Genomic DNA, 27,120 nt, shown 5'->3' with positions numbered 1-27,120 from the left:
TCGGGCTGACCTTCCGCTGCAGGTCGACTTATTCCCATCGGCACCAAAGCGGCTGGAGGGGGTCATCCAACAGCAAAGGAAGTGGGGGCACAGCTTGGAGGCTGTTTCAGAAGGTCCCACTGAGCCGAGGACTCAAGGCCTGGCCACAGCCCTCCTAAGTGAGGCCCAGATCATATTTCACCACGCTCAGAAACCCTTGTCTGCTCATTTCAGTCCACAGTGACTTTGCTTTATGATCTCTCTTGCACTGTTCAACCCAGAAAGTTCCAAACCTGAATGGATTCCAGTGATGGAGTTAAATCGGGCCCCACCTCAGTTTCTGAACTACAATCAATAGGGCTGGGCCCCAGCATCTATATCTTAATGTTCCTCCATGTCATCCCGAAAGGCTGGTATTTGCAAATCCTTTTGGGGAGTGAAGGGTTTTCTAGAGACAGGCCTCACTCTGATGCCCAGCCTGGAATGCAGTGGTGGGATCACAGCTCACTGCAGCCTTGAACTCCTGGCCTCAAGAAATCCTCTCACCTTGGCCAACCAAAGTGTTGGGATTACAGGAGTGACCACTGTGTCCGGCCAGGAAAGCCCTTCTGGTTCACTTGAATGATATTTCAGCAGCACACCTACAGCCATTGTTGTATTAAACTGCATCACTGCAGGAAAAGAAAAGGTCAGAGGTGGCTGTTTTGCTGTTTTTCTGAATGTATCAGACCAAATCTGGGGTAGCCCCTTTTTTTTTTTTTTTTTGAGATGGTGTCTCGCTCTGTCACTCAGGCTGGAGTGCAGTGGCGCAATCTTGGCTCACTGCAACCTCTGCCTTCCAGGTTCAAGCAATTCTCCTGCCTCAGCCTCCCAAGTAGCTGGGATTACAGATGTGCACCCCCACACCCAGCTAATTTTTTCTGTATTTTTAGTAGAGACGGATTTCAACATGTTGGCCAGGCTGGTCTCCAACTTCTGACCTCTGGTGATCTGTCTGCCTCGGCTTCTTAAAGTGGTAGGACTATAGGCATGAGCCACCGTGCCTGGTTTGCCCATTTTTTGACAATGTGTCAACATCATGTAAGATGGGCACTGCCTCACTGTAGTGTGTCTAGACAAGGTGGCCAGAAGAGAGAGGAATATGCAAACCAGGCTTGAAGATGAGTTAAATCAGAGCTTTTCATTCCATGAAAGAGAAATTTTAATGGGGTCAGAACATTGATCTTCTAATCTTTGAAAGCCTTTTAACTAGGAGAGAGACAGCAAACTGTTTTGTTGTAGAAAGACCCACCCAGCTCTGACGGTTTAGAGGGTCATGAATGCAAATTTGAATTCTAGAAAAGCAGAGCTTCCTAACAATGGGACTTCCACAGCACTGGGATCTGCTTCCTCGTTCAGTTTGTGCCTTTCCCATGAGCCAGAGACTTCCAGGAGAGACGCAGCCCATTAGGAAGCCGTGTGGGACTCACTCACAGGTTATGTTTTTTCAGACGGAGTTTTGCTCTTGTTGCCCAGGCTGCCGTGCAATGATGCGATCTTGACTCGCTGCAACCTCCGCACCCCGAGTTCAAGTGATTCTCCAGCCCAGCACTCCTGAGTAGCTGGGATACAGGCACCCGCCACCATGCCTGGTTAATTTTTTGTATTTTTACTAGAGATGGGGTTTCACCATGTTGGCCAGGCTGGGCTCAAACTGCTGACCTCAAGTGATCCACCCCCTTTTGGCCTCCCAAAGTGCTGGGATTACAGGCATGAGCCACTGAGGCTGGCCAGGAACCCCCAGGTTTTTCGGATGGTCTCTGAATGTCATGCAACTCTTTTTTTTTTTTTATCAAAAAAAATTTTTTTGACACAACGTCTTGCTGTGTTGCCCAGACTGGAGTGCGGTGGCCAGATCATAGCTTACTGCAGCTTCCAACTCCTGGGCTCAAGCCATCTTCCTGTCACGTGAGTCTCCCAAGTAGTTGGAACACAGGTGCCAACCACCACACCTGGCTAATTTGGTTTGGTTTTGTTTTTTTAGAGATGGGGATCTTACTATCTTGCCTACACTGGTCTCGAACTGCTGGCCTCAGGCAATCTTCCTCCTTTGGCCACCCAAAGTGCTGGGATTACAAGCACGAGCCACTGCACACAGCTGAGATTTTTCAATTTAGTCTTTTTGTACATGCGATATTTTATTCATAGAATCCATAAACGGTAGGGAAATTTCTGAGTTCAGAGCAATACATATGATAGAAAACGTGATATATAAACTAGAATTTCTTAGCCGAACTGGAGGGGCTGGCTTTAGGTAATCCATGGACTCCCTGAAACTGGGGACGCCAGTGGAAATATGTGTGAGCTCATGGGCAGATTCCTACGATTTTCAGGCCTCAAAATGTCTCTTAGGACGGAGGATGCGTGTACCCCCAGTACAGAATCTCGGACAGTGAATGTCAGTGAACATTCGGCAGAAAAGCTCTGCCAAATTGAGTGCTCTCATGTGACTTTTTCATTGAGTCAATGTTCCTGGGATCTCTTGTACATGATCATCTCACTCTTGTCAGGTTTCGTTTCTGCTTCCCCTAGTTCTTTCCCACCCTGTTCCCTCTCCCACCACACTGGACTCTGAAATGGGCATCTACAGAGAAGAGGAGACCCCAACATGCTTCAGGCTTTGAGTGGAGAGGACACAGCCTCTGCTGGGACAGGGAACAGAGGGATACAGAGACACTGAAGATGCTTGTGGACAGTGGTCTGAGGTCGGGACAGTGGCAGGAGACACCATTCACCCAGGATCTCCGGGACAAGAGATCAGCCTGGCAGTTACATGTGTTTTTCTTCAAACTGGTTGCCAGGTTGGAATGGCCAATGACATCAGAGATTCCAACCTTCCTGATTGGAGGGACCGGACTCCGTTGGCGCCTGGGAGCTGAGGTGGACAACAGCATCTTCTCAGAGCTGTTCGCCACTCCTGACTTCTCCCAGCCTCGAGAATTCATAACACACTCTTCTGGCTCCTAGCAGAGTCCAGAAGAAGGCCTTGGACAGAACAGAGACTAGGTTGCGTGGGATGGAACAGATTTTGGGAAAGATCACGACCCTGCTCCCCGAGGATAAGGAGGAGAGCCCCCAACCGAACACCTCAGGGTACCCCCTCCAGGAGGTAGTGGATGATGAAGTGTCGGGACCATCAGGTGAGGGGACTGGAGGAAGAAGAGGTGGGATAGGATTGACTAACTCGAAGGAAGGGAGCTGGGTGCGGTGGCTCACGCCTGTAACCCCAACACTTTGGGAGGCCAAGGCGGGCAGATCACCTGAGGTCAGGAGTTCAAGACCAGCCTGGCCAACATGGTGAAACCCCATTTCTACTAAAAGTACAAAAATTAGCGAGGCGGTAATGGTGGGTGCCAGTAATCCCAGCTACTTGGAAGGTTGAGACAAGAGAATTGCTTGAGCCTGGGAGGAAGAGATTGTAGTGAGCCGAGATCGCGCTACTGCACTCCAGTCTGTGTGAAAGAGTGAGACGCTGTCTCAAAAAAAAAAAAAAAAAAAGGGTTAGAGGTCAGGAAGGAGAACCTGAGAAGGGTGTGTGGGAAGAATGGAGAAACTCAGGCCAGGTGCAGTGGCTAACACCTGTAATCCCAGCACTTTGGGAGGTCAAGGCAGGAGGATCACTTGAGGCCAGGAGTTTGAGATCAGCCTGGCCAAGACGGTGAAACCCCATCTCTACTAAAAATACAAAATTGAGCTGGGCATTATGGCAGGCACCTGTAATCCCAGCTACCAGAGAGGCAGAGGCAGGAGAATAACTGGAATCCGGGAGATGGATGTTGCAGTGAGCTGAGATTGCACCACTACACTCCAGCCTGGGTGACAAAGCAAGATTCTCTCTCGAAACAAAAAAAAAAAAAAAAAAAAAAAAGGAGGGACTCAGAGAGCCAGGGACTAGGGAAGAACATGAGGATGTGTTCTGAGGACAGAGAGACGGAAGAATGGGGAGGAGAAGGAGTGGCACATGGGGTTGAGCAGAGGAGAAAGTCAGAAAGATGGCTTGGAGAAGCCAGCAGTCTACAAGGCTGGGGAGGATGGAGAGTACTTTGGGGTTTGGGGTCGGGGTCTAAGGTGATCAGGGGAGGATGGAGAGTGGTTTGGGGTTTTGGGTTGGGGTCTAAGGTGATCAGTTGCAGAAGCATTACACGGTGGTCTGGTTTCTTTACTCAGCCCCTGGGGTAGATGCCAGCCCCGGATGTAGGTCCCTTTGCTGGAAAAGGAAGAGGGAGTGGTCGGACCACTCTCAGGAGGAGCCAGAGAAGGAGCTCGCCCCTGAGCCTGAGAAGACCTGGGTGGTGGAGACGCTGTGTGCTCTCAAGATGAAGCTGAAGCGACGGCGAGTGTCGTCCGTGCTCCCCGAGCACCACGAGGCCTTCAATAGCCAGCTCGGTAGGAGGACACCCCAGAGAGCACCTCCAATCCTATTCTTCTACAAAAGAGGAAATTTCCAATAACCACTCTTTTCCAATGGGAAAAATATGCCCCTAGTGGGTGAGCTCTCCATGCAGGAGGACTCGGAAGTGATCACTCATGAGCGATGCTTAGGAGAAGATAGAGGATTAGGCTAGACTTGATAAAGGTGGGCACTTGGGATAAGAAAGCTTGGTTTTGTCTGGGCACAGTGGCTCACGCCTGTAATCCTAGCACTTTGGGAGGCCGAGGCGGGCGGATCACGAGGTCAGGAGATAGAGACCATCCTGGCTAACACGGTGAAACCCCGTCTCTACTAAAAATACAAAAACTTAGCCAGGTGTGGTGGCGGCACCTGTAGTCCCAGCTACTCGGGAGGCTGAGGCAGGAGAATGGCGTGAACCCGGGAGGCGGAGCTTGCAGTGAGCCGAGATCGCACCACTGCACTCCAGCCTGGGCGACAGAGCGAGATTCCATCTCAAGAAAAAAAAAAAAGAAAGCTTGGTTTCAGGCCAGGCATGGTGGCTCATGCCTGAGATCCCAGCACATTGGGAGGCTGAGTCAAGGGGACTCCTTGAACTCAGGACTTTGAGGCTGCACTGAGCTATGACTGTATCACTACATCACAGCCTGGGTGACCAAGCAAAACCCCGTGTCCAAGGAAAAACAAAGCCCGGGTGTGGTAGCTCATGCCTGTAATCCCAGTATTCTGGGAGGCCGAGACAGGGTGGATCACTTGAGGTCAGTTGTTCGAGACCAACCAGACCAATATAGTGAAACCTCACTTATACTAACAATACAAAAATTAGCCAGGCGTGGTGGTGCACGCCTGTAATCCCAGCTACTTGGGAGGCTGAGACAGGAGAATCACTTGAACCTGGGAGGTGGAGGTTGCTTTGAGCCAAGATAGCATCACCGAACTCCAGTCTTGGTGATAGAGTGAGAACCTGTCTAAAAAAAAAAAGAAGAAGAAGAAGGAAGGGCCCAGAAGGAAGGAAGGAGCATGTGAGGAGGGTTTGTGAGAATGAAGGTACTGAGGCAGCACGCAGTGGCTCAACACCTGTAATCCCAGCACTCTGGGAGGCCAAGGCAGGCGGATCACTTGAGGCCAGAAGTTTGAGACCAGCCTGACCAACATGGTGAAACCCTGTCTCTTCTAGAAGTACAAAAATGAGCTGGGCGTTATAGCGGGCACCTGTAATCCCAGCTACTCGGCAGGCTTAGGCAGGAGAATCACTGGAACTGGGGAGACAGAGGTTGCAGTGAGCCGAGATCGCACCACTACACTCCAGCCTAGGCCACAAAGCAAGACTGTGTCTCAAAAAAAAAAAAAAAAGAAAAGAAAAGAAGAGACTCAGAGAGCCAGGGACCAGGGAAGGACATGAGGAAGTGTTCTGAGGATAGAGAAACGGGAGAATGGGGAGGAGATAGAGCGGCACATGGGGCTCAGCAGAGGAGACAGACAGAAGGAAAGATGGCTTGGAGAAGTCAGCAGTCTGCGAGGCTGGGGAGGATGGAGAGTGCTTTGGGGTTTGGGGTCGGGGTCTAAGGTGATCAATTGCAGAAGCATTATACGGTGGTCTGGTTTCTTTACTCAGCCCTTGGGGTAGATCCCAGCCCCTCATGTAGGTCCCTTTGCTGGAAAAGGAAGAGAGAGTGGTTGGACCAATCTGAGGAGGAGCCAGAGAAGGAGCTCGCCCCTGAGCCTGAGGAGACCTGGGTGGCGGAGACGCTGTGTGGCCTCAACATGAAGCTGAAGCGACGGCGAGTGTCGCCCGTGCTCCCCGAACACCACGAGGCCTTCAACAGGCTGCTTGGTAGGAGGACACCCCAGAGAGCACCTCCAATCCTGTTCATTCTAAAAAGAGGAAACTTGCAATAACCACACTTTTCCAATGGAAACAATATGCCCCTACTGGGTGAGCTCTCCATGTGGGAGGACTCTGAAGTGATCACTCATGAGGGACGCTTAGGAGACGATAGAGGATTAGGCTAGACTTGATAAAGGTCAGTGCTTTGGATAATAAGGTTTGGTTTCGGGCCAGGCGTGGTGGCTCATGCTTGAGATCCCAGCACGTTGGGAGGCTGAGGCAAGAGGATTGCTTGAACTCAGGACTTTGAGGATGTAATGAGCTATGACTGCACCACTGCGCTCCAGCCTGGGTGACAGAGCAAAACTCTGTCTCAAAAGAAAAACCAAGGCTGGGCATGGTAGCTCATGCCTGTAATCCCAGCTACTCGGGAGGCTGAGACAGGAGAATCACTTAAACCTGGGAGGCAGAGGTTGCAGTGACCCGAGATCGCACCACTGCATTCCAGCCTGGCCCACAGACAGAGACTCTGTCTCAAAACAAATAAATAAAAATAAAAATCAAATAAAGAAAAACAAAATCAATAAACAAAGACAGCAGTTTCAGCTGTGCCCTCTGAAACTTAATGTTTCTTACTAACTTTTCTAAACCTAAGTGTCTCCATCCATAGTGGGGGATACCAAAGCCATGGTCACACCCTGATGTGACTGTCTCATGAGGAAATGATGGGAATTCCTTTACGACTCTGCAGCGGTCCCTCCGGGTCTGCTGGGAGGACGTCCTGACTTATTCCCAGCCCCACATCCTGTAGATTCTCACACCCAGGGCCTCCTTCAGCCTCTTCCCAGGGGAGTCTCAGAGCAGGAGCCTCTCTCCCTTGCCCAGTGAAAGTCATTCTCCCGTCTCCCATCCACTTCACCCGTGGCCACAATCCTGAGACTTCCCCCCAGGAGGCACACTTCTCCTCGCTGCCCTGCTGCTCCCACGGAAACCCTGTCCTGCTTCTCACACTGACATCTGCTCTCTAATCACAGAGGATCCTGTCATTAAAAGATTCCTGGCCTGGGACAAAGATCTGAGGATGTCGGACAAGGTAAGGTTGTTCTCCATGTAACTGTGCTCCTGTTCTAATGCATGGCCCGGGGTAGGGCACCGCTTCCAAACCCACAGTTCTCCCTCCACCACCTCCCACCAGATGCTCCTACAGTCTTTTATTGTGTGTGTGTTTGTGTGTGTGTGTGTGACAGAGTCTTGCCCAGGTTGGAGGGCAGTGTCTTCATCTTGACTCACTGCAGCCGATGCCTCCCAGGTTCAAGTGATTCTCCTGCCTCAGCCTCCAAACAGCTGGGATTACAGACGTGAACCACCACGCCTGGCTAATTTTTGTGTTTTTAGTAGAGATGGGGTTTCGCCATGTTGGCCGGATTGGTCCTGAACACCTGACCTCAGGTGATCCAGCCACCTTGGCCTCCCAAAGTGCTGAAATTACAGACATCAGCCACTGTGCCCGACCAGCTCCCACAGTCTTGAGTCTTGGCACCCACACTTTTTTTTTTTTTTTAATACGGAGTCTCGCTCTGTCGCCCAGGCTGGAGTGCAGTGGCTGGATCTCAGCTCACTGCAAGCTTCGCCTCCTGGGTTCATGCCATTCTCCTGCCTAAGCCTCCCGAGTAGCTGGGACTACAGGTGCCCGCCCCCTCGCCTGGCTAGTTTTTTGTATTTTTTAGTAGAGACGGGGTTTCACCGTGTTAGCCAGGATGGTCTCAATCTCCTGACCTCATGATCCACCCGTCTCGGCCTTCCAATGTGCTGGAATTATAGGCTTGACCTACTGTGCCCAGCCACCCCACACATTTTTTGTTTGTTCGTTTTCTGAGACAGAGTCTAGCTCTGCTCCCCAGGATGGAGTGCAGTGGCATGATCACAGCTCACTGAAGCCTCTAATTCCTGGGCTCAAGCAATCCTCTTGCCTCAGTCTCCTGAGGAGCTGGGACTAGCACATGCTACCACGCTCAACTAATTTTTGAAATCTTTGTAGAAACATGGTCTCTCTATGTTGCCCAGGTTGTTCTCGAACTGTTGGGCTCACATGATCCTCCTGTCTCCACCTCTCAAAGTACCAGCATCACAGGCTCGAGCCACCACTCCCGGCTATTCTTGGTCTTTTTATGATTTGTCAGCATCTCCCTCAGGATTCTCCTGGTCTCTTGCCAAGTGAATGAATAGCCCATCCCTCCTACGGGTCCTCTGGGATCTGAGCCCTGGGTCACAGTCTGGCCACAGCCCTGAAGCTCCTGGCCCCTCTACTCTCTGCTCTTTGGGACAGTTCTCTGCCTGGCACAAAAAAAGACCCTCCTGACACCAGCCCACCTAGACACACCCCCTGCAAAGATCCCATCAGAACCCACCATCCTGGGAGCATCACCGAAAACCCTTCCTCCGACTTCTCGGATTTGGATCCGATCTTCGAATGTCCCTCCACCCTGCCATTTCCAAATGAGTACAGCTACCCCAACACTGAGGTCCCTTCTCTGAGGTGCAGCCCTTCCCCAGACCCTCATTCCCCCTCTCCACAATCTTCCTCTTCCAAGATGTGACCTCTCCCTTTTTGTGTTCCTTTCTCTCCATCAGTATCTCCTGGCTATGGTCATAGCGTATTTTAGCCGGGCCGGCCTCTTCTCCTGGCAATACCAACGCATTCATTTCTTGCTGGCTCTGTGAGTGGTTTGCTTCCTCCTATCCGTCAATATCCAATGCCCTGGGACAGCGGGGGAAGTGGGATTCCAGCCTTTCACATCCTTTCACCTATTTGTCCTCTTTACTCGGTGTACAAAAAAGACAGGATTATACTATCTTGTTCTTAGACTGTTGTTTCTAAAAAGAAACTCAGGCTGGGTGCAGTGGCTCATGCCTATATTACCAGCATTTTGGGAGGCCGAGGCAGGTGGATGACCTGAGGTCAGGAGTTTGAGACCAGCATGGCCAACATGGCCAAACCCCATCTCTACTAAAAATAGAAAAATTAGCTGGGCATGGTGGTGTGCACCTGTAATCCCAGCTACTCAGGAGGCTGAGGCAAGAGAACCCTTTGAACCCAGGAGGTGGAGGTTGCAGTAAGTTAAGGTTGAGCTACTGCACAACAGCCTGGGTGACAGAGCAAGACTTTCCCCCCACCAAAAAAAAAAAAAAAAAAAAGCCAAAAAACAAACTCCAACCCCGCTGTACAAATAAAAGAAAAAAACAAAAGGAACCATAAACCACTCCTAAGGGGAGAAGAAAAGGGAAAGGGAACGGAGGAGCGGACACGACAGTTCCCCCAGCAAGCAGCCTTTCTGGTTCTTCTCTCTCTCCTTCCCACATCAACCGCAAATGCCATCGACCTCCTCCGGGTTCCCATGACGGAGATCACAGTTCAAGTCCCCCCTGCGTCACTCGAATCCACTGTCAAATGCTCCCTGACGGGGTCTCCTGGAGTCTCTCCCCAAGCCAGGGGGCTTCCTAGTGCAGCCTGAGCATCTTTCCAAAGCACAATGCCCTCACTGTCCACCTGAACAACTTCCTTAGCAGATGTCTTTCTAAATCGGGGCCAGGGTCCACAGTGCCAATTCCACCCTCTCTACAATCTCTACAACCACACTGGCTCGCCATCTTGGTGTTTCCTGGCTTGGCTTCACTGCTCCTTCCAAATGCCCTCCACTGACTTTGCGTTTGTGTTTTCTGTCTGGGTGTCCCACACACATGTCGTTCTGAAGGGAAGGACACATTCCTTGAAGTCAGTTGACCCCACAGCCTCTGTCGTGCCTTCCCTCATCTTCCAACTTCGGCATATCGTAGCTCTCCAGTTACATCCTATGATAATGTGACATTGGGATTAGGTCATCTGCCCTGATTACTCCCAGTCCCATTAGACTAGATGCCTGTAGAAGGCAGGGTCCTGGCAAAATATCAATGTATCCAATTTCTTTTATTTTTTTGAGACAGACTTGCCCTGTCCCCCAAGCTGGAGTGCAGTGTTGAGATCATAGTTCAGTGCAGCCTCCATATCCTGAGCTCAAGGGATCCTCCCACCTTAGCCTCTTGATTAACTCCGACTACAGGGCTGTGCCACCACACCTGGACAGTTATTTATTTATTGAGACAGAGTGTTGCTGTGCCCCTCAGGCTGGAACGGAGTGGCCCAATCTCAGCTCACTGCAACCTCTACCTCCTGGGTTCACACAATTCTTATGCTTCAGCCTCCTGAGTAGCTAGGACTAATGCCTGTGCCACCACACCAGGCTGATATTTGCATTTTTAGGAGAGATGGGGTTTCTCCATGTTGACCAGGCTGGTCTCAAACTCCTGGTCTCAAGCAATCCACCTGCTTCAGCCTTCCAAAGTGCTAGGATTACAGGCATGAGCCACCACGTCCGGCGTATATTTTATATTTTTAACAGAGATGAGGGTCTTGCTATGTTGCCCAGGCCCATCTCAAACTCCTGGCCTCAAGTGATCCTCCTGCTTCAGCCTCCCAATGTGCTGGGGTTCCACGCATAAGCCACCACTCTTGGTCACCAGTTGGGTTTTTGTCTCTATCCTGAAGGAGTGGGAGACGCCCTTCAGCAGGTCTCTGTCCAGCAGAGCCCTCTGAGGAAGGCGTGACTCTCTGCAGGGTGGGTGCCAGTCCTGAGCTGAGGACGGTCCCCTCCCCTCCTCTGGGAAGCTGACCTCAGCCGGAGGTCTCTCCTGGTGGTGCCCCTAAGCAGTAACCTGATTTCTGTCCCCAGCTACCTGGCCAATGACATGGAGGAGGACAGCAAGACCCCCAAACAAAACATCATCTACTTCCTGTACAGGAAGAACCGCTCTCAGATACCCTCGTTCCAGAAGCGTCGGTTCCAGTTCTTCTATTCCATGCGCCGGGGGGCCAGGAAGAACCCCTCTCAGAAAGCCTTGTTCCATAAGCTTCGGTTCCAGTTCTTCCGTTCCATGGGCTTCAGGGCCTGGGTTTCCCTGGAGGAGTTGGAGGAGGTGGGTGGGGCGTGGGGAGGTGGATATGGGGAGGAATCGGGTGGGCTGGAGGCTGGACGAGGGGAGAGAGGGGTATCCTGGCGAGTCCCCATCTTCTCAAAGGGTGTTTGTTTTTCCAGATCCAGGCTTATGACCCAGAGCACTGGGTGTGGGCGCGAGATCGCGCCACCTTTCCTAGAGCTCCAGGGACCATGGAGGCCTGAGGTCATCGGCCTGAGAGAAGGTACATCTGCGTCCTCCAGGGTAAAGAAAGAATATTGGGGTCTATTTCAGAAATCCGAGGAACCAATTGCTTGATCCAGCTGCAAGCCTCGGCAACGGGACAAGATCCCGTCTCACCAAAAATACAGAAATTAGCTAGGCGATGTGGGAGGCATCTCTACTCCCAACTACTCAGGAGGCTGAGGCGGGAGGATTGCTGGAGCCTGGGAGGTCAGGGCTGCAGGGAGCCCCGATCCTGCCACAGCACTCCACCCAGGGCAACAGAGTGAGACCCTGACTCAAAAATAATCACAAATACTGAGTTCGGGGAGGTTCATTATGACTGACGCACTTGAGTTACCGATTTGGGTTCAGGGTTCAGTGGAGCTTTGGTTTACATCTTGTGCAGCTGACCACGTTGAGCAGAGCACGAGACTTCATCATGAGGAGGTAGGATTATGGATTAGGCTTCTGGACTCGTGGTTCGTGATGTTGTCACATTAGAAACAGATCTAGCATGGTTACAAGTTTAGCTCTGAAGTGACACAAAAGGCCCCAGCTGTGATAAGGTCCAAAGCCACATTCTCTGAGGGTGCCCTACTGCCTGGGCAGACCCACCCAAAGTCCTTGCTATGAAGATCACTGGGGCTGACTTTGGGGGTACTGAGTGAGTTTTGGAGTCAGGGTCACCAAAGTGTAAGTATCACAGTTGAACACAATGGTTCAGAAGCAGGGTATAGAATGAAAGTCAGGAGATAAAATTGCATTTCCCAATTGCTCTGAACTCTAGTTAGACTTGACGTGGGATGTGAATAACCCTCCTGTCTAGAGAGCTGCCTCCCTGAAGTGTGACATCCTCTCTCACTTCCAGAACACCGGGCCCGGGGAGATGCGGATTTTCAGCAAGAACTCTATTCCAACGCTAATGGGAGACACTAGGAAGGAGGAGAGGAGCCATTTGTGCAGATCATCTAGAAGAACCTGGACTGCTCTAAAAGGAGCTGAAGACAGTGATCACGTTGTCCTCTTAGGACCGGGGGGCTACTTCTAGGAATCCATAGAGAACAGTGAGAAACCAGGGGTGTTTCTGGTTCCACCCCTTCCTGCGGCACCACCTCCCTTTTGATATTGCTGAATTCCAACCTCCCTGGGGCGGGACCTGGAGCTCCTGTTTCCTACGGACTTGGTTGCCACAGTCCTGGAGCATTTGAAGGCACAGGGCAGACACTCAGATTGGCACGGAATTCTTTGTGAAATATGAGTGCCATAGACCGTAACAGATAGCTTCATGCACACTACGCATTTTATTGGTTTGTTTGGATAATGTGGGCCATTGCATTATTAATAGGTTTGTTTTAAATAGTTTGGAAATTGTTGTACTTTTGAAAACATGCTGTTCCTGTAGAGTTTTTTGATGAGTTATAGCTGTTATATATACATAAAGATAATTTTCTTTTCATTTTTAAGACAGAATTCTTTTTATCCTAAATCTTTTATCTTTAAATTGTTTTCTGTATTATTATATGTACCTCTGAAGCGAGGACACTGTTTATCTACGATACTTACATAATAATCTCTTCTATTTATAGCTATTGGTAGTTCCCCTAAGTTTTCATCTTAGACATTTTTATTTGTTGTTTAGGTTTGTGACTGAATTGTGAGAATTCAGTTGTGATTTTTAACATGTCTTAGACTATATATACTAACATGTCTAATATATACTAATATTTTATTGGTTTATTTTGAAAAAGATGGGCATAGAATTATTACTACATTTATTTTAAATATTTTGGAAATACTGGTATTTTCGAATAGAAGCTGTTTCTATAAAGTTGTGTGATGGGTGTTATAACTGTTATACACACATAAATAGGATTTTGTTTTCCTTTTTAAGAGAGGATTCTTTTTATCCTAAATCGTTTACCTTTCAATCTTTTTATCTATTATTACATGTGCTGCTGAAGGGAGCACACTTTTTATCTGTGATACTTGGTTAATGTATATATTACATTTATAGCTATGCAGTAGTTCCCCTAAATTCTTGTAAAAATAAATTTTTATTTGATATTTAGTGTATGTTTGAAATGTGAGAATTCAGATGTAATCTTGTACCTTGTATTGGCATGTTTGTATGTTACTTTAAAAAGGATGTGTGTTCTAAAGGAGGACATGAGCTATGTGTTTTCAAGAGAACGGTGCAGTGTATCTCTTGGGAAAACGTAATAAAGATGAACTTTTCTCACCTTCACAGCAAGTGTGATCATATTGGTCTGGATTGATTATTTGCTGTCGAGTGACATTTTTCCTTAATGGGGTTGGTGGTTATTTCAACATATTAATTAGCTCTGGAAGATAATCCTGTACTGTTTTTTACATAGAATAAAACACAAGGCTGGGTGCAGTGCTCACACCTTCAATTCCAGCAGTTTTGGAGGTCATGGTGGGAGGATCACTTGAGGCCAGGAGTTTGAGGCCAGCCTCAGCAACATAGCATTTACATCTATTTTTAATGTTTAGTTTTTAAAGAAAAACAATAGAAGAGAAGGCTGATCCCAAGCTACAGGGTTTGTCTGTTTTGGATACAGAGTCTCGCTCTGTCTCCCAGGTTGGAGTGCAGTGGCACAACCTTGGCTCCCTGCGACTTTCACCTCCAGGTTCAAGCCAATTCTCCTGCCTCAGCCTCCCAAGTAGCTGGGACTATATGCACCCGCCTGTACATCTGACTAACTTTTGTAAAAATGGTAAAGACAAGGTTTCAGCATGTTGGCCAGGCTGGTCTCCAACTCCTGACCTTAAGTGATCTGCCCACCTCGGCCTCCCAAAGTGCTGGGATTACAGGCATGAGCTACTGCGCCTAGACTCCAAGCTAGAGTTTTAAAGCAGGAAATGAGAGAAATATATTGAGAGGAAAACCAGGTGGTAAGAAAACTCTAAAGGTGGCCAGGCATGGTGGCTCACGCCTGTGATCCCAGCAAGAGTTCAAGACCAGCCTGGCCAACATGGTGAAACCCTGTCTCCACTAAAAATACAAAATTAGGCAGGCGTGGTGGTGCATGCCTGTCATCTGAGCTATTTGGGAGGCTGAGGCAGGAGAATCACCAGCAAAGATTGTGTCTCCTCACCCCCTCTCAAAAAAAAAAAAAAAAAAACAAAAAAAAGTTCCTGCAACAGTTAAAGCTGTTAAAGACAGGCAGTCTGCCATGCAATTCTTGGTGATTTTTCTTTTTTCTTTTTGGAGTTGGGGTCTTGTCCTGTCACCTAGACTGGGGTGCAGTGCTGCGGTCATAGCTCACTGTGGCCTCAGACTCAAGCTCAAGCCATCCTCTTACCTTGCCTCCCAAAGTGCTGGGATTATAAGCATGAGCCACTGCACCTGGCCTGTGTGATGCAATTCTGATGTCAACTCCCTGATGTTACGTCAAATGCCACAGGTTGGGTGTCCTCAGACCACATGTACTTCTCACCAACTGCCTGCAAATTTGGAGGTTCCCACGGTGCCCTCAGGTTTGATAATTCACTATAACAACTCACAGAACTCAGAAAAGCATAGTTTCTTTTTTTTTTTTTTTTTTTGAGACGGAGTCTTCCTCTGTCGCTGGGGTGCAGTGGCCACCACGCTTGGCTAATTTTTGTATTTGTATTAGAGATGGGGTTTTGCCATGTTGGCCAGGCTGGTCTTGAACTCCTGACCTCAGGTGATCTGCCCACCTTGGCCTCCCAAGGTAGCTGGGATTACAAGCATAGCCACCACACCCAGCTGACTTCTAGAGTTTCAATAACAGAGATGTGGTTCAAGAAGACAAGGCCTTGACTGTTTCTACAGACTGACAAGACACAATCTCTGTGGTCCATGCCCATGGTGCGATCTGGAAAAAGGGGGCCTTCTAAATGGCAACAACAAGGAAATCAAATGTGCAACAAACAGAAATACTGATATTGATGTGGGCCATGGAGAGGGCTAAACAGATTGCTGCAGTCAGTCCATTTCCAAGGTCAGCAAAGGGGTGACTCTGAAATAACAAATTTCAGATGCCATGCACCAAATAGCTGCACGAGGTGGGGAAGTCCTCCAAATGTCTCTGCTTCCTTCAGTACCTCTTTATGAAATAAGCCAAGGTACTTCCCTGGGAAACTTCCTCTTCTCTTTTCTTCAGTTTTTTTGAGACGGAGTCTTGCTCTGTGGCCCAGGCTAGAGTGCAGTGCTGCAATCTCAGCTCACTGCAACCTCTCCCTCCCGGGTATTAGCAGTTCTCCCGCATCAGACTTCTAAGTAGCTGAGATTACAGGGGCGTGCCACCATGCCCAGTTAATATTTGTATTTTTAGTAGAGACAGGGTTTCACCATCTAGGCCACGCTGGTCTTGAATTCCTGACCTCATGAGCCACCCACCTTGGCCTCCCAAAGCGCTGGGATTACAAGCGTGAGCCACCGCACCCAGACTTCTTTTTTCATTTTGTTGAGATGAAGTTTCTGTCTTGTTGCCCAGGCTGGAGTGCAATGACGCAATCTCGGCTCACTGCCACCTCCTCCTCCCAGGTTCAAGTGATTATCCTGCCTCAGCCTCCTGAGTAGCTGGGATTACAGGCACCCACCACCAAACCCAGCTAACTTTTTGTATTTTTAGTAGAGATGGGATGTGGCCAGGATGGTCTTGAACCCCTGACCTCTCATGATCCACCCTGAATTGATCTCCCAAAATGCTGGGATTACAGGTGTGAGTCACTGCGCCCAGGTCCCTCCCATACCTCTTTTGGCCAAGGCAGTACAATTCAGAAGAATCTTGCCAGGGAAGACTGGTAAATGGACGTCAATGTGATGCCTATGGCTCCTGGAGGATTTAGATACCTCCTGGTGCTCACTGATACCTTTACCAGTTACACGGGGGCTTTTCCATGCCAGACTGAAAATGCAGGAGATCACTGATCAACCTTCAACTATTCACTAGCAGAACACTGAGGGGACTGTGTGGTCACCAATACCTCCTATTGCACTTGGATAAACACCTCCTGGGAAATAGAGATGAACAGGAAGGAAATAGTCAAACAAGTAGAGATGGCTGTATTCCCTCAACCAGAAGGGTCCATTAGTCTGTTTTCATACTGTTATAAAGAACTACCGGAAACTGGGTAATCTATGAAGAAAAGAGGTTTAATCGACTCACAGTTCTGCAGGCTGTACAGGAAGGGTGGCTGGGGAGGCCTCAGGAAACTGACAATCATGGCAGAAGGCGAAGGAGAAGCAGGCACGTCTGGCCATGGTGGAGCAGGAGAGACAGAGAGAGTGAAGAGCGAGGTACTGCATGCTTTTAAACAACCAAATCCCATGAGCCCTCACTCACTATCATGAGAACAGCAAGCGGGGAAGTCGGCCCCTGTAAGGCAATCACCTTCCATCAGGTTTCTCCCTCAACACTGGGAATTACAATTTGACATGAGATTTGGGTGGGGATACACAGCTGAACCATATCAACGGTAGTTCAACTACTGAGATTGATTGACTGAGATGGAGTCCCACTCTGTTACCTAGGCTGGAGTGCAGTGGCACAATCTCGGCTCACTGCAACCTCTGCCTCCCAGGTTCAAGTGATTCTCCTGCCTCAGCCTCCCCAGTAGCTGGGACTACAGCACACGCTACCATGTCTGGCTAATTTTTGTATTTTTAGTAGAGACGGGGCTTCACCAAGTTTGCCAGGCTGGTCTTGAACTCCTGACCTCATGATCACCCTGTCTCGGCTTTTCTTTGGCTGGAATTACAGGCATGAGCCACCGCACCTGGCCAACCACTGAGATTCAGAAGGCAGTTGAGTCCACTATACCACACCTCACCTGGTTTCTTCCTCTGATGGGGCCCCTCGTGGCCACTGTTCTGTTACTTTTCGGTCCTATTTATTTAAATGGATAGTGAGCTATCTGCCCTTCAGGCTCCAACACTTCCATCTTCAGCTTGTATTACAATACCAGCCCTTCAAGCTACTCCAGGTGACCCCAGAACTCATTTGAACTCAGAAGCTCAAGAGTTTCAGTCCTCTCACTTTCCTCTCACCTTAGGGGACTCAGTGCTCCTGGTCAGCATGAAGTCAGTACAGACACATGACCTCCATCCCTAATGCCTCAACAATGAAGAGTGGAAGGTGTAGGCAAGAAGGGTGGGGGCGCGGTTTGTAAATCTGTAACTGCATCAGACCAAATCTAGTTCAACTGTTTTTTTTTTTTTTTTTTTTTTGACGGAGTTCGCTCTTGTCACTCAGGCTGGAGTGCAATGGCACAATCTCAGCTCACTGCAACCTCCACCTCCTAGGTTCAAGCGATTCTGCTGCCTCAGCCTCCGGAATAGCTGGGATTAGAAGGGTAATCACCATTCTGACCAGGCTGGTCTTCACCTCCTGACCTCAGGTGATCCACCTGCGTAGGCCTCCCAAAGTGTTGGGATTACAGGCATGAGTCACTGCACCTGGCTCAGTTCAACTTTTATGTAATGAAGTTGTCAGCTGCTTTTCAATTGCCATGGACCCACAGGTTAAAGGTCATGTACCCTGTGCATTCTCAGGTTACCCAAGCATGCCACCACGGAGTGGAAACTAAGAGCTCGGCCTGAAGAGCTGGGACCGATTTAAGAGCCGGACACCCCATGGCAGGAGCCAGGATCCAATCAGATTGAGTTCTGGTGTCCCCCATGGCAGGATCCAGTCAGATCACACAGCCCAACATGACTTTATTGCAAGATCCAATCAAATCACACCTCATTACCGCATGCTTATACAACCTGACACAGCCCCCAGTTGTGTAAGGGAGATCTATTTCCATGTGTGGCGTGTGTGCATGTGATGTGTGTGCATGTGTGCTATGAGCGCATGTGTGGTGTGAGCACAGGTGTGGTGTGAGTGCATGTATGGTGTGTGTGCAGGTGTGGTGTGAGTGCAGGTGTGTGTGTGCATGTGTGGTGTGAGTGCATGTGTGGTGTGTGCATGTGTGGTGTGTGTGCATGTGTAGTAGTGCACGTGTGGTGTGAGTGCATTGGTGTGAGTGCACTGGTGTGAGCGCATGTGTGGTGTGTGTGCATGTGTGGTGTGTGTGCATGTGTGGTGTGAGTGCATGTGTGGTGTGTGTGCATGTGTGGTGTGAGTGCATGGGTGGTGTGTGTGCATGTGTGGTGTGTGCACGTGACAGGGAGATGAAGGGGACTGGGTGGGTGAGTGGGGACGAGCTTTAACGTTTTAAATTCAGGGCAGTCAGTAGTGTGAAAGAACATGTAATTCCTCCCACTTCTAATAGGTACAATATACTCTGAGTTTCCTCTCAGGAGGTTGCTAGCTATGTGTATTCAGATGGAGGTTACGAACACAAAATCTAATTCAATCTTAAATATAATTGAGACATTGCAATTCTCACATGAACTTTAGAGTCTTGCTTAAAACGTCCTAATAGAAAACATGCTTGGAATTGGACAGTTCACAGCAATGATACTGATACAACTCTGCCACAGACAGACAATAAAGGTCACTGCCCTTGAGTGCAGTGACCTGTTCCCACCTGATACAGTCAGTTCTTATGAGGAGAAACAGTTAAATAAATAACCTACTAGATGTGATGGAGATGCCGCTATGACACCCAGTTCTTTAATCAAAGAAGCGTCATCTGGACTTTGCAAATGGCAAAAGGTGTGTTTGGGGAGAGGGGTAATGGGGGTTATTTGAGCACAGGTGGTGAAAAGAGCAAGCAAGAAAAATATTGACACAGTGGAAGAGAAACTAAACACTTCCCACTTTACATTATAGTATCTGTCCTAAAGAAGATGATATAAAACGGGAATCCAGAGCTTTGTAACTGGAGTGCCATGAGTGGCTGCCATCTCAGTAACCATGTCAACCCTTACTCACAAAGTACTCATCCTCATTTGCTTATGAAAAGGAAAGCACTCAAATCCTCCTTATACATCAGCGGTCAGGTAAACAGCAGATATCTGGGCCATGAGGGCAGCCTATAATACCATAATATATATCTAGAAAAAAATTTGCCTCCCTACCTTTCGGCAGCGAGGATTAGGACAGCTGAACCTCCTCACATCACTGTCCAACAGAGCAGGAAAGCTACAGGAGGGGCACCTACAGTCAGAACAGCAGAAGTGACATTACTTCAAACATTAAAGACTGACTTGGTTCCAGCTCCATGTGGCTGTCCATATGAAGATGGAGTTTTGAGCTGGACGTGCACATCCCCTTTATACTCCTTAGATTTCCTGAAAACACAGATTGAGCCTCTTCTTTGTGCTGGCTCTTATCAGGAAACATAAGCACCACCTGCGGTCCTGACTCAATCTAAACCACTCAATAAACACAGCCCAATCTTAATGAGAACTCCTTGCATATACCGATTTCCCTCCAGCCCAGGGCACCATGATTGTATCTACGGGACAGAAGATCAGGGGGTGCCAAGATATGTAGACAGAAGTTTGAGCTGCAGGCCGGGAGCGGTGGCTCACACCTGTAGTCCCTGCACTTTGGGAGGCCATGGTGGGTGGATCACTTGAGGTCAGGAGTTTGAGACCAGCCTGGACAACATGGCAAAACCCTGTCTCTATCAAAAATACAAAAAAAAAAAAAACAAAGTTGGACGTGGTGGCGCACACCTGTAATCCACGCTACTTGGGAGACTGAGGCATGAGAAATGCTTGAACTTGGGAGGCGGAGGTTGTAGTGAGCCGAGACTGCACCACTGCACTCCAGCCTGGGTGACAGTGAGATTCCATCTCAAAAAAAAAAAAAAAAGAAAGAAAGAAAGAAAGAAATTTGAGCTGCAGTTTTCCATTAACAAAATTACTGGTTACTCAATGGTTTCAAGGTGTTAAAAAATAAAAATAAATAAATAACATTATTGATAATCTTATTTCGCAGCAAGAAATGCCAAAAAACATGGAAGATACACTCAATTTTCATCATCTGATGCAAGTGCCCAGGTAGTTTTCACAATGGGGAACGGTTGGCAGATGGCACGCTCTGCCTGAGAACGAACCTGACAAGCTCGTCGGCGTAGGCTGCTGCAACCTCCTCCTCGGCTTTTCAATCATAGTATTTATATAGGATGGTCTGGGGAGCACCTTCTCCAGCTCACTGGTTGGGAACGAACACGTGCAGCTGCCTTCCACGCAGCTGAGCTCCGACTAGAAAAAGGTGAACAGGCAAAGAAGAAAAAATCAATACCATTTATAGAAAAATAAAAAGCGTCAGTGGTTAAAAACATAGATCCTGAGACAGTAGAGCAAAGATCTCTCTGCCTGTTCGTCTCTAAGAAATCACAATTAAATCATGGAAACCATGAAACAAAAATCCAGTACATTTTTGGTATCACTAGAGGATCTCTATCAGCCCAAATCACAATCCACAGAGATTGAAAGTGGAGGAAGGATAAATGGCTTAGCAGACCAGAGAAGCCCATAGCTTAGGGTCTGAAAAGGAGATGCTGGGGAGAAGTTGGTCCCCTCTACAGATATTAGAAAGCTGGAGACCCTCTGGAAAGCAGAGCTGAGTGGTGGGGAGAGGGGGAGGACTCAAAGTAATGAACTGAAAACAGGGAGATGGGTGGAGCCTCTAGTTCCTACCCCCTTCAGAAAGAACTGGCTGACTCTGAGAGAAAGGAGGAAGATCTGAACAGCTGGACCACAAGGCTCTGGCCTGGGAACCAGTCATAAAGGAGAGCAGAGCTGAGGGGGCCTGAAGTCAGAGTCTGAAATGAAGTCTGCATAATGAACAGAGAATTCTCCAGCCCCTTCCTCCCACTCAGTTTCAGAATGTTGGGAAATGGGCTCACACCCACTAGGCAGGAGGCAGACTGAATCACCCCAGGGAAGAGACTTAAGGGCCATTCAGGTTTATAATATACAAGCTAACTGGCTCCCAGGCACCTACAGTCAAACCCACTGCTCTATAAGCCCCACTACTCACACAGCTTTCCAACAGCTCTTTAACATGAACAACGAGTGTCAGACAGGAGGAATGCGTCCCACATGAATGAAAGACAGACACCAAAGAAAACAAATGGAAAAACACATCCTAAAAATAACTAGCTAAAATTTATGAGGCATTTACCACGTGTCAAACAATAAGTTCATTAAACTCATCACCTCATTTAGCTTTCAACACAATGCTATGATTATTTCCATTTTACAGAGGAAGAAACTGAGGCTTGAGGCATTTAATTTACTCAAGATCACAGAGCTGGTATGGCTGATGGGGGGCATGGCCCAATGCATTCTGCTTGACTCCAAAGGTCATTGTCTTTGAAAAAACAGAAACTTTATTTATTGATTGATTTTTCTGAGACAGAGTCTTGCCCTGTCCCCAAGGCTGGAGTGCAGTGGCGCGATCTTGGCTCACTCAGCCTCCTGAGTAGCTGGATTACAGGCACCCACCACCACACCTGGCTAATTTTTGTATTTTTAGTGCAGATGGGGGGGTTCCCCATGTTGGCCAGGCTGGTCTCTAACTCCTCACCTCAAGTGATCTGCCCAACTCAGCCTCCCAAAGTGCTGGGATTACAGGCATGAGCCACCGCACCTGGCCTATTTCTTTTTCTTTTTTTGAGATGCAGTTTCCCTCTTGTTGCCCAGGCTGGAGAGCAACGGCACAATCTGAGCTCACCACAACCTCTGCCTCCCGGATTCAACCCGTTCTCCTGCCTCAGCCTTCCCAGTAGCTGAGATTATAGGCACGTGCCACCAGGCCTGGCTAATTTTGTATTTTTAGTAGAGATGGGGTTTCTCCATGTTGGTCAGGCTGGTCTTGAACTCCTGACCTCAGGTGATCCGCCCACCTTGGCCTCCCAAAGTGCTGGTATTACAGGTGTGAGCCACCATGCCCGGCCCCTAATGTTAACATCTTATGTCAAAACCAGGAAGTTGACAGTGGTCTGCTACCATTAATGGGACCAGTCTTTCCACTCATGTCTTCTCTTCTGGCCCAGGATCCCACAAGGCATCTAGTCGTCATGTCTCCTTAGTCTCTTCCAACCTGAGTTTCTCAGTATTTCTTGGTCTTTTACAGCCCTGACACTTTTGAAAAGTACTGGCCAGTAAGTTTGTAGAGTGTCTCTCAATTTGATTTGTCTCATGATTAGACCTAAGTTAGGTACTTTTTGGCAAGTTCTTAGCATATGCCAGACAGATGTCAATGTGTCTTACGTATGGTTGGGGATGTAAAAAGCCCCCCCGCTTTTTGAGATGGGGTCTTACTCTGTTGCCCAGGTTGAAATGCAGTGGCTCCCACCTCAGCCTCCTGAGCAGCTTGACTACAGGTGTGAGCCACTATGCCCAGGTAATTTTTGTATTTTTTGTAGAGACAAGGTTTCACCATGTTGACTAGCTGGTCTCAAACTCTTGACCTCAGGTGATCCACCTGCCTCAGCCTCCCAAAGTGCTAGGATTACAGGCGTGAGCCACTGCACCCGGGCAAAAAGTCATGTTCTTAATCACTGTGTTAGATTTCTATTGCTGCTGGAACAAAATACCACAAACTTAGTGGTGTAAAACAATGTAAAATTCCCATACTGTGTTTGTTATATGCTGGTATCCAGAGAAACTGACTTTGGAGAGAGAAATATTATCTTGTGTAAAGTAAGTTATGTTATTTTAATATATATTTAATCCAATAGGCTGCAACGTTCTCTCCTTCGGAGGTAACCCTCCCTCTGATTATGAAGAAGAAGATGAGTGAAGCGGGTGCTCCTCTGCAGCTAGGTATGGGGGCGTGGAAGAATTCTACTGCTCCCTGAAAAGAAATCTGCTGTGCTTAGAGAACCCACATAATCACACACAACAGGTAATGCACACATAAGCACACCAGCAGAATTCCACCTCACCCTGAAAGAGGCACTTACACTTACCTATCAACATGGTCTCCTTAGACTCCAGGAATGTGTCCTATATACATGGGACGTATTACACAGTTCTTACCTTTCCAGATCCAAAGACTGCCTCTTGGGCGTATCTGATGAGACACTCTTTGCAGAACAAGTGAGCATCTGTGCACTGCGTCAGCTCCTCGAATGGAAATTCCCCATAGCAGCAGCGACACTCAATCAGCTGGCCGTCCTGCAGGCAGTCAAGAAACACACATGAAATGTCCTGCACTTAAGCAGAGGGAGAGCCTTGTCTCCCATCCTCATCTCTCTCCCACCCCCCACACAAATTCTGAGGTAAAAAGCAACGCATTTTAGGGGCCATAAAACAATGATATGCTGTTTCGTGCTATATAAATCTAGCTCAAGATACTAGAACAATAGTAATCCATACCTAAAACAGCAACGTTTTCATGGGTTTTATCTGGTATTCTTTAGAGTAATTCTTTGTATAAAGTTATATTCAATCCCATGGTGCAAAGGGAACTAGAACATCTGTACTCAGATGCTAACGTGATTATAAAAAGCAAAGATAAGGAACACAAGAGATATTACCCAAAATGCTTTCAAAAGCTGGATTTTGTTCTTGTCATAAGGACTGGTCGTATCCAACTCTGAGCTTTATTTTAAGGGACTAATGAAGCTAATTAAAGCAGCAACCTCAAGTAATGTACCAAGCTACTGACTCCTTTTATTAACTATAGCAACTGATCCAATCACCAACTCATTCTTTTTTTTTTTGAGACAGAGTCTCACTCTGTTGCCCAGGCTGAAGGCACAATCTCAGCTCACTGCAACCTCCACCTCCCAGGTTTAAGCAATTCTCTTGCTTCAGCCTCCTGAGTAGCAGGGATTACAAGCGCCTGCCACTATGCCCAGCTAATTTTTTGTATTTTTAGTAGAGACGGGGTTTCACCATGTTGGCCAGGCTGGTCTCGAACCCCTGACCTTGTGATTTACCCACCCTGGCCTCCCAAAGTGCTAGGATTACAGGTGTGAGCCACCGCATCCAGTGCCATTCTTTCATTTATTTATTTTTAATTTTTATTAGAAATGGGGTGTTGCTATGTTGACCAGGTTGGTCTCAAACTCCTGGGCTCAAGCAATCCTCCCATCTCAGCCTCTCAAAGTGCTGAGATTACAGGCACGACCCACGATGCCTGGCCACCAGCTCATTCTTAATACCACATTAGAAAAGGTCACTAGCCGGGCATAGTGGCTCACACCTGTTCCCAGCACTTTGGAAGGCTGAGATGGATGGATCACCTGAGGTTAGGAGTTTGAGACCAGCCTGGCCAACACGGTGAAACCCTGTCTCTACTAAAAACACAAAAATTAGCTGGACATGGTGGCACATGCCGGTAGTTCCAGGTACTTGGGAGGCTGAGACAGGAGAATCGCTTGAACGCAGGAGGCAGAGGTTGCAGTGCACTTCAGCCTTGGTGGCAGAGCAAGACTCCGTTTGAAAAAAATAAATAAATAAATAAATAAAGCTCACTGTATGAGGGCGGCAGACACCATACAGAAACCCATCTTGCCCTGAGGTTAGACATATCTCTTTCTTTTAACTTTAAAGTGGTATCTAAGTTGTAAACTTTCCTTTATGAGTCCATCTAATGAACGTCAGGTAATGATTTTTAATGGGAACATCTATAATCTCCCCCTCAATTCTGATTCAGTGTGGTATAAGAGTGACTATACTAGATCATGTATCTGACTATAACTTAGCTGAACTGCAAACTCAGCAAATCAACAGGAGGTTATCCAAAAACAAATTTGCCATCAAAAATGCTGACAAAACATGGTAAGAGAAAACAGCCCATGAAAATGTCCAGAATAAACAAGGTGAGATTTCAAACTACCTTTTGATACTATTCTTCATTCATCTGCAGGGTAAGCTAAGTATTCATGCTGAAGAACAAAAAAAGCACACAATCAGACATAAATTTAGTAAAAATGACACTAACCATTTAGTATTTTTTCCATAAACATAACTCCAGTACTGTGATCTCTTCGATTACAGAGTTTAGCAGTTCAAAAAGTTACCTGTGATGGCCAGGCGCAGTGGCTCAAGCCTGTAATCCCAGCACTTTGGGAGGCCGAGATGGGCGGATCACGAGGTCAGGAGATCCAGACCATCCTGGCTAACACGGTGAAACCGCGTCTCTACTAAAAAAAAAATACAAAAAGCTAGCCGGGCGAGGTGGCGGGCGCCTGTCGTCCCAGCTACTCAGGAGGCTGAGGCAGGAGAATGGCGTAAAAAAACCCGGGAGGCAGAGCTTGCAGTGAGCTGAGATCCGGCCACTGCACCCCAGCCCGGGCAACAGACCAAGACTACGTCTCAAAAAAAAAAAAAAAAAAAAAAAGTTACCTGTGAATAAACTGTAAGTGGATGAAAGAGCTAGAAAATACAGGACAATTTTTCTTCAGTATGACTCAAAATGTAGTTTAAATAAGGGAAAAGGCTGACACACAAAACACTTTGAATAGCAAAGAATAGCATCAACAAAAACAAACTGAACAAATAAAAACTAAGTTTGGCTGGGCGGGATGGCTCATGCCTGTAATCCCAGCACTTTGGTAGGCTGAGGCATCCAGATCACATGAGATCAAAAGTTCGAGACCAGCCTGACCAACATGGAGATACCCCGTCTCTACTAAAAATACAAAATCGGCTGGGCATGGTGGTGTACACCTGTAATCCCAGCTACTTGGGAGGCTGAGGCAGGAAGATCACTTGAACACGGAAGGCAGAGGTTGCAGTGAGCTGAGATCGCCCTGTTGCACTCTAGCCTGGGCAACAAGAGTGAAACTCTGTCTCAAAAAACAAACAAACAAACGAAAACTATGTTTGACAATAGACTTCGTTGGCGAGGCTGTGTGGTAGTGGGCACCCTCACACGTTACTGGTGAAAATGCAAAGCAGGACAACCACACTGGCGGGACACTGGCAAAGAGTCATCAATGCCACTTCCAAGAGTCTAGCCCAAAGATGCACGTGGGCAGAAACAAGGAATGATGTATGCACAAACTTAAATCATGGCGCTATTTATAATAGCGAAAACCTGGAAACAACCCTAAATGTCCAGCAACAGGGGAATGACTGAATAAACTGTGGTATTACATAAAATGGTGTACCAGCCAGTTTAAAAAAGGAAAGAGAAAATCCCTATGAATTGCCATAGAGTGATTGCCAGGATGCACGGTTAAACGAAAAATGCAGTCACAGAAGAGTCTGCCACCATTTGGGATTACATTAAATTATTTGTGAGACAGCGTCTCACTCTTGCCCAGGCTGGAGTGCAGTGGTGTGATCCTGGCTCACTGCAGCCTCAACCTCCCAGGCTCAAGAGATCCTCCCGCCTCAGCTTCCCGAGTAGCTGGGACTACAGGTGTGAGCTACTACGCCTGGAAAAGTCTGCTACTATCTGGATAAGACAGATGGGTAAATAAAAATAGTATACAATTTGTTTTTCCATAAAGGAAAGATAAACCAAAGACTAACAATAACGGTTATATATAAACAAAGTGGGGGGCCAGGTGCAGTGGCTCACACCTATAATCCCAGTACTTTGAGAGGCCAAGGTGGATGGATCGCTTGAGGTCAGGAGTTTGAGACCAGCCTGGTCAACATGGCGAAACCCCGTCTCTACTAAAAATACAAAAATTGGCCAGGCATGGTGGCGTGTGCCTGTAATCCCAGCTACTTAGGAGGCTGAGGCAGGAGAATCCCTTGAACCCAGGAGTCAGAGGTTGCAGTGAGCCGAGATCCTGCCACTGCACT

General features: G+C 47.9%; 2 protein-coding genes across 4 annotated transcripts in view; one reads left to right on the top strand and one right to left on the bottom strand.

The window, feature by feature from the left end:
* Positions 1 to 27,120, bottom strand: part of LOC104667537 (protein PMS2CL-like) — a 1,213,215-nt gene that overhangs the window by 30,202 nt on the left and 1,155,893 nt on the right. The window contains exons 1-3 of one of the 3 annotated variants that reach the window (XM_030932235.1): positions 26,032 to 26,045; positions 23,392 to 23,529; positions 19,471 to 19,549 (exon numbers count right to left, since the gene is read on the bottom strand). In XM_030932235.1, coding sequence (XP_030788095.1) covers positions 19,471 to 19,549; positions 23,392 to 23,459 — 147 coding nt within the window. In that variant the 5' untranslated portion in view covers positions 23,460 to 23,529; positions 26,032 to 26,045. Of the gene's footprint in view, positions 1 to 19,470; positions 19,550 to 23,391; positions 23,723 to 26,031; positions 26,046 to 27,120 lie in introns of those variants that run through there. The other 2 variants (XM_030932234.1, XM_030932233.1) reach the window with 2 other exon arrangements.
* LOC104666112 (putative speedy protein E7) lies at positions 2,563 to 11,549 on the top strand. The gene is made up of 5 exons (XM_030932251.1): positions 2,563 to 3,158; positions 6,024 to 6,242; positions 7,271 to 7,329; positions 8,868 to 8,953; positions 11,003 to 11,549. The coding sequence occupies exons 1-5, from the start codon at positions 3,035 to 3,037 to the stop codon at positions 11,541 to 11,543; spliced, it is 1,029 nt and encodes a 342-aa protein (XP_030788111.1). The 5' UTR covers positions 2,563 to 3,034; the 3' UTR covers positions 11,544 to 11,549.

This window comes from Rhinopithecus roxellana, chromosome 6, assembly GCF_007565055.1.
Source record: "Rhinopithecus roxellana isolate Shanxi Qingling chromosome 6, ASM756505v1, whole genome shotgun sequence".
NCBI classification, from domain to species: Eukaryota; Metazoa; Chordata; class Mammalia; order Primates; family Cercopithecidae; genus Rhinopithecus; species Rhinopithecus roxellana.
Note: the sequence above shows the minus strand (reverse complement) of the source record. Positions and strands in the feature narration are given on the sequence as shown.

Bases quoted from the DNA above. Each gene is read 5' to 3' on its own strand.
- LOC104666112 (XM_030932251.1), top strand. From the start codon at position 3,035: ATGGAACAGATTTTGGGAAAGATCACGACCCTGCTCCCCGAGGATAAG. The intron at 3,159-6,023 runs GTGAGGGGACTG...TTCTTTACTCAG, and splicing joins TGAAGTGTCGGGACCATCAG to CCCTTGGGGTAGATCCCAGC. The intron at 8,954-11,002 runs GTGAGTGGTTTG...TTCTGTCCCCAG, and splicing joins ATTCATTTCTTGCTGGCTCT to CTACCTGGCCAATGACATGG.